Source organism: Solanum lycopersicum, chromosome 12 (assembly GCF_036512215.1).
Source record: "Solanum lycopersicum chromosome 12, SLM_r2.1".
Lineage (NCBI taxonomy): Eukaryota > Viridiplantae > Streptophyta > Magnoliopsida > Solanales > Solanaceae > Solanum > Solanum lycopersicum.
The window spans coordinates 12917123-12929638 of record NC_090811.1 but is presented as its reverse complement, the minus strand read 5'-3'; the positions used below and the strand labels follow the sequence as shown (position 1 = coordinate 12929638).

The following is a 12516-nucleotide window of genomic DNA, read 5'->3' as shown; positions in this document are numbered from 1 at the left end:
ATGCTGTCACTGGATCACAAAATAATATCACAAAACAAAAATTTTTTTTGATTACCTAGCCAAATTAAACCCCACTGTGACACCCACTAAACAAGCACAAAAATATCCAGAGTGGCGTTATGCAATGAAACATGAATTTGATGCTTTAATTAAAAATCAGACTTGGGAACTTGTTCTTCCTGACCCGACCAAAAACATTGTATCCTGCAAGTGGCTTTTCAGGATCAAGAGAATGTTAATGGGCCATCGACATATACAAAATGCGCCTAGTTGCAAAAGGTTTTACTCAAAGGCCAGGCGTTGACTTTCATGACACATTCATCCCAGTCGTCAAGCCCACAACAGTTCTCATCGTCCTCTCTGTGGAACTTTGTCACAACTGGCACCTTCGCCAGCTAGATATCAATAATGCCTTCCTCCAAGGACACCTGGAAGAGGAAATGTACATGGCACAACCTCCGGGGTTTACTAGTGATGACAAACCAATGCATATATGTCGGCTATGGAAGGTAATCTATCTCTTGAAGCAGGCTGCTCTGGCGTGGTACGATTCTTGTTGACACCCAATTTTTGACCCACGCTGGTATAAATTAATTACCGAGCTTCGTGAATTTTCTAAACTATTTAAGTTAATTAGTTTTATAAATCTTGTTAAAATTAAAAAAATAAATAATAATAAAAATATATATACATATATATATATATATAATACATGGATTTTATGCTACTTATCATAACTTTAGATAGTGTATATATATTACATCATTATGTATATACTTTGTATATTTTAGGATTGTTCAAGAACCCTCTAAGAACTACACTTATGTATTTTATTAAATTAGTTCAATCAATTTATAATTATATTTTAAATCACTTTTACGATTTTGTAATTATTAGATAAAGAAGCTCGTTAATTAATCGATACGAATTCATCTTTTATTTTAGGTTTGGCCAAACATGGATATTCATTAAACCAACCCACCCTTAACTTAGCTTGACTAGCTTTCCAGCCCAAACAATCCTCAGTCCGGCCCACCTCAAACCCAACCCAACTCCCTTTTAACCCAGGCCCATCTCCCTTCCCAAATCAAATCAGCAACAGCCCAACATTTTCAGCAGCCCACCCTCACAACCCCAACAATCCCCAGGCCCATTCCCTCTTCTCAATCCCTAAATGGATTCCCAAGCCCAACACCTCTACCCAAATTCCCGACCCAACGCCTGACCCAACCCAATAACCCGACCCAACCTCCCCTCTTTCTTCCCTCCCTTCTCATCACGCCATTTCAGAAGAAGCCAAAAATCCAGCCAAAAACGCAGAGAAGCAGACGCCAAAAAAAAAGGAAAAAAACGCAGAAGAACAGCCCCAAAATGGAAAATCCCCCCCCCTAGACGCGATCTCTCTCACCCGCATCTCCCCCACGCTCTCTCGCTCTCTCCCAAACCCCAGACCCCCAGCGGAAAGCTCTCCCAGGCGAGATTCCCTACCCCCTTCTCCCAACGCGTCTCATCACTCCTTCTCCCCCCACTCTCACCGCGACCTGCAGAAAGAAAAGAAAAGAAAAGAAAATTCCAGAAACCCCATCTCCTGGCTCTCCCCCCTCCTCTCTCCTCTTCTCGTTCCTTCTCTCTTTAACGCGCGTGAAGGAACATTTTGTGTTGTCTTCCTCTGCGACTCGTACAATAGTACACTCGCGCAGGCCTGGCAGCAGAGAAAACTGGAAAATTTTGTCGTTGGTGTCGAGATGGCTCCACGTCGACCCTCCAGTACTACGATTTGATCCCGCCCGTCCACTTCAACTCCATCCCGATGGGAATTCGGCATCAAAACGGTATATTCCCTTAGCCGCGGAGAATTTTTTCAAATTTCGAATTTGATATAGGCCTGAACCAATCCCGCCCAAAATCCGAAAAACCCTAAATTTTCCCTTCTACATAAACCCCCACCTTCTTCAGGGTAAAGGGTTAGAGATTTTTTGGTTAGAAATTTCGGAGTTGAAAATTTGAGAGAGGAAAACTTGGGTGGAGAAAAATCTTGAAAAAAAAAAGACAAAACGAAAACTTTCTTTGGCTTTTCTGGTTCTGCTTCAGAAGAGTTCAAATTCCACGGGCTAGATTTTTGGAGTTAGAAAATTTGTTTAGCGATTGTGGTTGGGAAAATTTTGAAAAAAAAAACTTCTGTGTTTGTTCTGTCATTTTTTAGAGAGCTAAAGGAAATAGAGATTTGGTTCAAGCCCTCTTCACGTTTTTTTTACAGCTGCTTTTCTACTTGAATTTTGGGAAGAGTTTCTGATAGTAGTTTAGAGAGTTTCAGCCAAGAATCCAAGCAGGTGTAGAGATAAACACAAGGGTTGGAAATTCTGGGTGAAGTTCTTGGGTCAGTTTATTCGGATTAGAAGTCGATTCCGAGTTCTTGAAACCTTGTTGCTCCCTCTCGCTCCTGCTCGTCAATCCCTTGTTCGCTGCTCTCGAACAATGATGGAGTCCATTTTGGGATTCCGCTTCATCCTTGCATTTTGGAAGAGCCGTAAAGGCTCCCAAAATACTTTCCATCGAGTCAAAGTAATGGGAAAAATTAGGAATCCTCGGATATTGAAGAAAAATCCAAAAATGGATTAGAAGATTTCCTTATTCTATAGCATGTATATTTTTATTTATTTGTAACGGGTGTGAGCCTTTGTCGTTTTACTTTTCCTTGTATTTATTTTGCTTAGACTAGGACAGGTACAAAAATTGGATCAAACATCCAAAAGCAGGTGGGTCCAATATTCGGTCAAGGCAAACAGAACCGAAATTGGACCCAAATCTCTCTCTCTCTCCCTCTCTCTCTCTCTCATCATTATTTGCTTGTGCGTTTGTTCAAATGTTGTTAGCTTAGAGTTAGTAAACACCAAACACCCATCGAACGCCTTCGATTTTATCAAAACTTAAAACTAAAATGGCAAGATAAACAATAAATATTTCAAAACTTGAAAATTGTCTAAGTGAAATTGTAATAAAAGTTCAACTTCGATCACAAAGGTTAAGATAGTCAAATAAGTTAATCGTCAGAAAACCGTAAGTTAGCGGAGCGTCTTAGGTGCCTTTAACACCTTCCTAAGACGCTGATAAGAATCCCGAACCCTTAAAATGTTTTCAAAACAATTTTTCTGTTTAAGTTGTTTAGAAACAAGTTTTCTTAATTTTCTCAAAATTAAGTGGCAACTCCTAAAAATCGAAAAACCTTAAAAATAAATCAAACTCTTTTCGAAACTATTTTTTTCGATAAAACAGAAATGGCGACTCCGCTGGGGACGGAGGATTCTAACCTTAAAGACTAACTTTATTTGACTATTTGTAATAACTGATTATTTGTTTAAGTTGTTAGAAATTGCATTTCATGGCATAACTTACACCAAACGGCAAATATATTGCATTAGGAAACGGAAGTTACGCGGCTTACCACGACTTCTCTCAGGTATACCCAAGAAGTCATTTGGGAGTATCGAATAAATAGTCGGAATGCGGTAATCCAGCGTTGTTCGATAACTCCACCCCGATGTTTGTCCAACTCGGGTAACCGTCAATTTGAAAACAATTCTAGTAAACCTAGGGTAGAACTAAACCAAATCCCGAAATAGTGCATTTGCCTAAGATTACCCAATACCATGGTGTGTTGGGCCCATTAGAGGACCACCTTGAGTCCAAAACGGCCCACGGCCTAAACAGATGTCATATTTATGTGTTTAAATTTCAAGGATGTATACGGTCTTCAAATGTCGTATACATCCCTCAAATCGCTAGGTCCACCCTTGGCAGAAAAGGGTCACATATCTATTTAGAACGCGTAATATTTGTTCATAACCGCTTATGTGAATATGTTGATTTATTTGGAGATACTCTTGCTCACACTTCTTCAAATTGTTTTAAAACCCTAGGCACAAATATCAAGTCACTATCAAAAGTGCGTCCAAATTTCTTCGAGTCTTTAGTTTCCAAAAAAAAAAATTATTGCTCTCATATTTGAAGAAGATTCATCATTTCAAATCAAAAGAATTTTGAGAAATTTTATCTTTTTCGACTCTTACAAGGAAATTAGAGTTACATCTCAATCAAAAATCAAAGTACGGTAATGAAAGATACCGTCAACTTTGTCTCGACTCAAGTCGACATTTTTATTTACTAATCCCAAAGTCAAGCATATAAATTCCTGTCTATTTAACCATTTCTTTTTATTGGTGAGCAAGTTTATCTCCGAATAAAGCAACTCTTAAGTGTTTACACCTATATGTGATATTTTGTATTATTTACCACCTCCAGGCACTAACATATTGGTCTTTTGAGTTTTTTCACTTGTCAGGTATTTAAAATTGATCTGTGTTGGTTTATCATCCGTATTTCACAAGGTCTAAGGCCCACTAAAGATTCCTTCCCCGATCAAAATTTGCAAAAGAAAGGTCAATAATGGGGGATAACAATGATGAGGTTGACATGAATGATGTTGTCGTGGCTCAACCCACCGCCGCTGATAAAAGTGAATTGATTATGCAGTTGATGAAACAGATTGCCGAAATGAGGGTCGAAATGCAAAGAATGCAAGTTGGGTCTAATCCTGTTTCATCCTTCAACCCTCTAAGAGATGGAAGACCTCCACTCCACTTTCCTTCCCCAAGCACGGAACAGGTTCAAAACCTTCTCTCTAACCGCACTCAAAATACTCCAATCATTGACTTAACTATCCCCAATCCCCGTCACGCCACCACCTCGTGTCAAGCACCACATCATCCTCAAAATACTAACCTTCAAATCCTCCATGTCCCTCAAAACCACAATACGAACAATGCTCAAACCTTCCCCCATCTTCAAAACCAAAATACTAATCCTCAAACTTTCCCCCAAAATTATCAAGCCACTCAAAATACCCAGAATCCCTCCATTGTTCCACCCATACCTCAAAAGACTACTTTCCAAATCCCAACTTCAAATTAACCTTATGCCGACTGTTCTGAGCTTGATCGGTATAAGGAACAGGAGAGAGAGTGGAGGTCAAAAGAAGAGGTATTCAGGGTGAATATGAAAGAGGAGATCAGGAAAGCCATGAGGAGTTGCACTATATTTCTGAAGTCGATGGATTGAGCTATAAGGATTTATACATCCATCCAAATCTCGACCTCCCAGAAGGGTTCAAAGTGCCAAAGTTTATCATTTTTAATGGAACAGGAAATCCTCTAGCTCATCTGAAAGTTTATTGTGATCAACTCGTGGTAGTTGGCAAAGACGAAGCACTATTGATGTGTCTCTTCGGTCGAAGTCTAAGTGGAGAAGCTCTGGAGTGGCTTACATCACAGGAGCTGAAACAATGGAAAAGTTGGAATGCACTCGCAAAGGATTTCACGGAAAGATTTGGACATAACGTAGAAGATGCTCCAGATCGCTACTACTTGGAGAAGATCAAACAGAAGTCTACAGAAAATTATCTAGAGTACGCTTTTTGCTGGAGAAAAGAGGCTGCAAGAGTTCAACCTCCCATGTCCGAACGTGAGATCACTGAAATGTTCATTTGTACTCAAGAGCCTGAGTACTATGAAAGAATGGTGTGTATGATGGGACAAAAGTTTGTCGAGATTGCCAAAGTGGGAGAAGCTTTGGAAGATGGTTTCAAGACTGGAAAGATCACCAAACTTACCGCATTGCGATCTAATGGAAAATCTACCAGAATTAGTGATATGGATAAATCAAAAGGAAAAATGGAGGAGGTAAGTATGATCACGGCTACTCATATGAGGTCAGCTTCTCAAAGAAAATACCAAACCATAATGCCAATCAGGAAAAATTTCCTCTCCCAAAATTTAGGAAGTCTCCTAAGGTATTTACACCATTAAGGGAATCTCAGACTCAACTTTATGAAAGGTTGAAAGCAATGGGTATGATCTATCCTATAGAAGTAAGACGTGCCAATCCTTTGGGAAAATTTTACAGAGCTGACCACAGATGTGCTTATCATTCAGGAGCCGTTGGACACGACAGAGAGAATTGTTCAACTCTGAAGCACAAGATACAAAACATGATCAACAACAACTTGATCAGTATTGAGGAAACCACCTAAATGGATGACATATTGGATGCTCAAGAGTAAGTACATGACCTTTCTGAACTGATTCATTTGAAGATATTCATCCGAGAAGAAGAATGCCCAACATTGGCCAAACTTTGCATATGAAGTTTTGTTACCTTTCTTTTAAAAATGTATCGCACTTTTCTATATTGGAACTACGTTCGACCTAAATTCTCAAGAATGAGATACGTAGGCGGCCTATGTCGGCCTCGGTCGTTTCTTTATCAAAACTTCCTATTCTTGTTAACCTTTAAGGGGAACTACGTTTGACCTGATTCATGCTCCAATGGGATACGTAGGCGCCACAAAGGCTCGGTCATACACCCAGTAATATTTCCATTTCCCTTCATAATGGAAACTGAGACAGAATTTTTGAGAGGATCTCAAAAATTCATCTAAAGTTGGACTTCTTTAACATGTCAAAACAGAAGACCAAAATTCGACAGTGTTAGCCTTGGATGGATCTCAAAATTTACGACAATATAGCTTGCAACTGGGACAGAATTTTTTAGATGATATCAAAAATTCCACAAATGTCATTTATTACTTATTGAGGTAAATTGGGACGAATTTTGGGGATGGTCATCAAAATTCCAGAATCAGCAACCTCAGAGTTAACAGAGCAAGTTATGAGAGTTCTTATATATTGTAGACTGGGACAAATTTTGAGGAGGGTTCTCAAAAATTCCATCAAATATGTCATATAAATGACAGGCGAACGTATAAACAAACTTCAAGAAGGAGCATGGAGACAAGACCAACACAGATCAGTCCTTCAAACTAAGAATTTTTCTTTAGATGCAGGAACATGGAAGTCACAAAAATGGCTATGTGAAGCCGTCAAGAATGACAAAAGGCGTCACTTGCACCCATCGTGAACTCATCAACAAAACCTAGAAAATCTTCAATCTCATTTTTATCTCTATATTGCCTCAAGTGATTTATGAACAAGTTTCTTTTATCTTGCAGGAATATTAAGGCCAAACACTGATAGATTCTTTCAAAGTTGCAAGAATCAAAGTGTGGGAGGATCGCTAGTTATGAGTCATGATCAAAGTTACAGTTGGACTCATCATAGCCTAATCTGGATAAGCCAAATAACTTAATCTAGTTCCTCACCTCACTTTTATTCTGTACTTCATCATCGATACTAATGTTTGGTGTCGAGCTTTACAGGTGATAACATTGATCAAGTCGTACATTAAAGCGACATCAATTTTGAAGATGATTAAAGTGACACTAATTTAGAAGTGTTGCAAGGGATTTTGCCGAGTCCATCACATCAGAAAGATGATGATGAACAATATCTCCTTGACAGTCAAAATTATCGAATTGTTACAGGTTTTTGATAAACGATTGGAAATGACTGCAACAAACTCAAATTCTGCTGAGTTTGTCAAGGAAGACGAGAGTGTCTTTATTTTTCTTGTGAATGAATTAAGTCATTCGCCTCGATATTCTTTCTTTTAAAGAACATAATCGTAGTCGCGACGTGCATAAACGTCAATTTAGTTTTTAGTATGTTTGTCGCGTAGTAAGTTCGGTGTACTTTGTTTCTTGAATATGTCAGAGTCATAATTCTTATTTGTTGGGTATCCACCCCATAAGTGGATTATGTGCTTTGATTGGCCAATCAAAGACTTTAGCATATAGTTTGTTGGGCGATCCACCCCATAAGTGGTTCATATATATGCTTTTCCATTTCAGGTTTCTATTTTGAATCAGTTGGAATTTTATCAAGCCATCCACCTTGTTACAGTTGGAATATTATCGAGCATCCACCTCGTTACAGTTGGAATATTATCGAGCCATCCACCTCGTTACAGTTAGAATATTATCGAGTATCCACCTCGTTACAGTTGGAATATTATTGAGCATCCACCTCGTTACAGTTGGAATATTATCGAGCATCCACCTCGTTACAGTTGGAATATTATCGAGCATGCACCTCATTACTGTTGGAATATTATCGATCCATCCACCTAGTTGCAGTTGGAATATTATCGAGCCATCCACCTTGTCACAGTTGGAATATTATCGAGCATCCACCTCGTTACAGTTGGAATGTTATTGAGCATCCACCTCGTTACAGTTGGACTATTATCGAGCATCCACCTCGTTACAGTTGGACTATTATCGAGCATCCACCTCGTTACAGTTGGATAATTATTGAGCTAGCTAGCTCGATCAAGAGAACTTCAAAGAGGAGAAAGCTATCCCGAAATCGAGGGTTTTCCTAGAAGCAAGAGGCGTTTATATCACTTATGTCGAAGGCTTGAGAATGTGTTTGTTTATTTCAAGACAATCCCAACAATATGAAATTCACAAAAGTGTCTAGCCAGATTCAAAGGTGAATCAAACAGGAATCTCAACGAGGATTCACGATTTCTGTAGAGGACGCTATTTGCATTACGTTATCAAAGCAAGATAATTATTGTCAATCAAGACAACGCATTACCCAGAAGAGATAGTTATTTTATTATTATTTGTTATTATCGATCAAGTCGGTATATTATTTGTAGGTCGTTTTGCCATTATTACCAACACAGATGATATAAATATTCATGCATCGCTGGAGAGTCATGCATCGCGGGAAGTCATGCATCGCGAAATCATGCATTGCGAATTAACAATTTTGTGCGACGAGAAGATTTCATGCCTCGTCAAAATTTATGCATCGCGAGAAGATTTTAAGCCTCGCTGAAATTTAGACATCGCGAGAAGAGTTCATACCTCGCCGAGATTCATGCATCACAAGAAGAATCCATGCCTCTTTGAGATTTGCACATTGCGAGAAGATTTCATGCCTCGCAGGAATTTATGTATCGCGGGAAGATATTCATGCCCCGCAAGAGGACATACACGGATAAAGAAAGAGCAACACTTATCCATTTGCCTCGATTGCATTCTGTTATTACATATAAAAGTAAACATCAAGAAGAGCATCGAAAATGACGACAAAAGAAACATCAATATCGCATCATCATTTATTTATGTACTTCGACATCAGATATAGAATACACTGAAGAGTATATTGCAAAACATAAGGCGTAAGCTTATTTGCTGGACGTCAGACCGATCGAGTCGACGTCGATTTGAGGAGAACAATGAAGTGTCGACATGGTAAAAGACACTGTCTCCCATCCTAATTGCATTTTTTTAGCTGACGAGTTTTATCTCAGTTTTTGTCGAGAGCATCCGAAAAGGATGAATTCTCCAAAAACAACAGGTGCGGACGACATCAAAAAGGATGCAGCACAACGTGGAACTCTTTCTTAGCAGCGAACTGGGACACAGTCCAAAGAGGAATGTCAAACTCTTAGGACGCGAGCAGAGGAGCGACTTCCACCACAATCGAACCACCCCCTCGAAGCATGTAGGTCTTTCTTCAGTTCTTTCAGTTTCAGTCTCGCGTCCGGAAGTTTCGATCTATCGGAAGCAAGTTTCCAATCTGAGTGACAAATATGCCAAGATCTTCGGAAATTATGTCTGTGTGAGTTCTTAATTATGAGTGTGAAGCGCGCCACATTCATGGCTAAGAGGTTACAAGCCTCCTTTTCATACTCGTTGATTTGTCACTTGTCCAGAACCAAAGGTTATCTAGCTTAATAGATTTTCTTTTCCACCGACCGAGTTGAACTACACACAGCCTGAATCCGAAGGTCTAAGGATATGTAGGCAGATTCAATGTCAAAACTCGGCTGTATTCCAACGTTCGCTCTCGAATCCTATTCTCGAGCATTTTGATACCTTCATAATTCTGTGTCGAGGTGGCTTTTGATTTTTCAAAATCGTGCGGTAAATCATGCTTATCGAACTACAAGTGGCCTGAATCTCATATAGCCAGATATGTAGGAGACCCGTTTGCAAGGGTTCGGCCATAATTCCTGAACTCTTTGTCGAATCCTTCCTTTAAAAAATGAATAGGGTTGGTCAAAATTCGTTTGGTCAATGTCATTTTCCTTGAGTTGCTTGCATCAACCCAAGTAAAATGAGGGACAACTGTTGACACCCAATTTTTGACCCATGCCGGTATAAATTAATTATCGAGCTTCGTGAATTTTCCAAACTATTTAAGTTAATTAGTTTTATAAATCTTGTTAAAATTAAAAAAATAAATAATAATAAAAAAATAAAATATATATATATATATATACACACATATATATATATATGTACATAATACATGGATTTTATGCTACTTATTATAACTTTAGATAGTGTATATATATTACATCATTATGTATATACTTTGTATATTTTAGGATTATTCAAGAACCCTCTAAGAAATACACCTAAGTATTTTATTAAATTAGTTCAATCAATTTATAATTATATTTTAAATCACTTTTACGATTTTGTAATTATTAGATAAAGAAGCTCGTTAATTAATCGATACGAGTTCATCTTTTATTTTAGGTTTGGCCAAACTTGGATATTTATTAAACAAACCCACCCTTAACTTAGCTTGACTAGCTTTCCAGCCCAAACAATTCTCAGTCCGGCCCACCTCAAACCCAACCCAACTCCCTTTTAACCCCAGGCCCATCTCCCTTCTCAAATCAAATCACCAACAGCCCAACATTTTCAGCAGCCCACCCTCACAACCCAAACAATCCCCAGGCCCATTCCCTCTTCTCAACCCCTAAATGGATTCCCAAGCCCAACACCTCTACCCAAATTACCGACCCAACGCCTGACCCAACCCAATAACCCGACCCAACCTCCCCTCTTTCTTCCCTCCCTTCTCATCACACCATTTCAGAAGAAGCCAAAAATCCAGCCAAAAACGCAGAGAAGCAGACGCCAAAAAAAGGAAAAAAAACCAGATGAACAGCCCCAAAACGGAAAATCCCCCCCCAGACGCGACCTCTATCACCCGCATCTCCCCCACGCTCTTCGCTCTCTCCCAAACCCCAGACCCCCAGCGGAAAGCTCTCCCATGCGAGATTCCCTACCCCTGTCTCCCCACGCATCTCATCTCTCCTTCTCCCCCCACTCTCATCGCGACCTGCAGAAAGAAAACAAAAAAAATCCAGAAACCCCGTCTCCCCCACGCTCTCCCCCTTCCTCTCTCCTCTTCTCATTCCTTCTCTATTTATCGCGCGTGAAGGAACATTTTGTGTCGTCTTTCTCTGCGACTCGTACAATAGTATGCTCGCGTAGGCCTGGCAGCAGAGAAAACTGGAAAATTTTGTCATTGGTGGCGAGATGGCTCCACGTCGACCCTCCAGTACTACAATTTGATCACCCCTGTCCACTTCAACTCCATCGCGATGGGAATCCGTCATCAAAACGGTATATTCCCTCAGCCGCGGAGAATTTTTTCAAATTTTGAATTTGAAATAGGCCTGAACCCATCCCACCCAAAATCCGAAAAACCCTTAATTTTCCCTTCTATATAAACCCCCACTTTCTTCAGGGTAGAGGGTTAGAGATTTTTTGGTTAGAAATTTCGGAGTTGAAAATCTGAGATAGGAAAACTTGGGTGGAGAAAAATCTTGAAAAAAAAAAAAAGACAAAACGAAAACTTTCTTTGGCTTTTCTGGTTCTGTTTTAGAAGAGTTCAAATTCCAGGGGCTAGATTTTTGGAGTTAGAAAATTTTGTTAGCGATTGTGGTTGGGAAAATTTTGAAAGAAAACACTTTTGTGTTTGTTCTGTCATTTTTGAGAGAGCTAAAGGAAATTTTGGGAGGAAGAGATTTGGTTCAAGCCTTCTTCACTTTTTTTTTACCGCTGCTTTTCTGCTTGAATTTTGGGAAGAGTTTCCGATAGTAGTTTAGAGAGTTTCAGCCAAGAATCCAAGCAGGTGTAGAGATAAACACAGGGGTTGGAAATTCTGGGTGAAATTCTTGGGTCAGTTTATTCGGATTAGAAGTCGATTCCGAGTTCTTATAACCTCGCTTCTCCCTCTCGCTCCTGCTCGTCTTTCCCTTGTTCACTGCTCTCGAACAGTGTTCGAGTCCATTTTGGGATTTCACTTCATCCTTGCATTTTGGAAGAGCTGTAAAGGCTCCCAAAATCCTTTCCATCGAGTCAAAGCAATGGGCAAAATTCAAAATCCTCGGAGATTGAATAAAAATCCAAAAACGGATTAGAAGATTTCCTTATTCTATAGCTTGTATATTTTAATTTATTTGTAACGGGCGTGAGCCTTTGTCGTTTTACTTTTCCTTGTATTTATTTTGCTTAGACTAGGACAGGTACAAAAAATGGGTCAAACACCCAAAAGCATGTGGGTCCAATATTCGGTCAAGGCGAACAGAACCGAAATTGGACCCAAATCTCTCTCCCCCTCCCTCTCTCTCTCTCTCATCATTATTTGCTTGTGCGTTTGTTCAAATGTTGTTAGCTTAGAGTTAGTAAACTCCAAACCCCTATCGAACGCCTTCGATTTTATCAAAACTTAAAACTAAAATGGC

The 12516-nt window shown here is 39.5% G+C and overlaps 1 protein-coding gene across 1 annotated transcript; it reads left to right on the top strand.

Annotated features, from left to right (window-relative positions):
* The first annotated feature begins 4443 nt into the window (after positions 1 to 4443).
* LOC104644942 (uncharacterized) lies at positions 4444 to 7564 on the top strand. Its single transcript, XM_010315815.2, has 3 exons — positions 4444 to 4513; positions 5005 to 5735; positions 7436 to 7564. Exons 1-3 carry the CDS (start codon positions 4444 to 4446, stop codon positions 7562 to 7564), a joined length of 930 nt encoding a protein of 309 aa, XP_010314117.2.
* The last annotated feature ends 4952 nt before the right edge of the window (positions 7565 to 12516 follow it).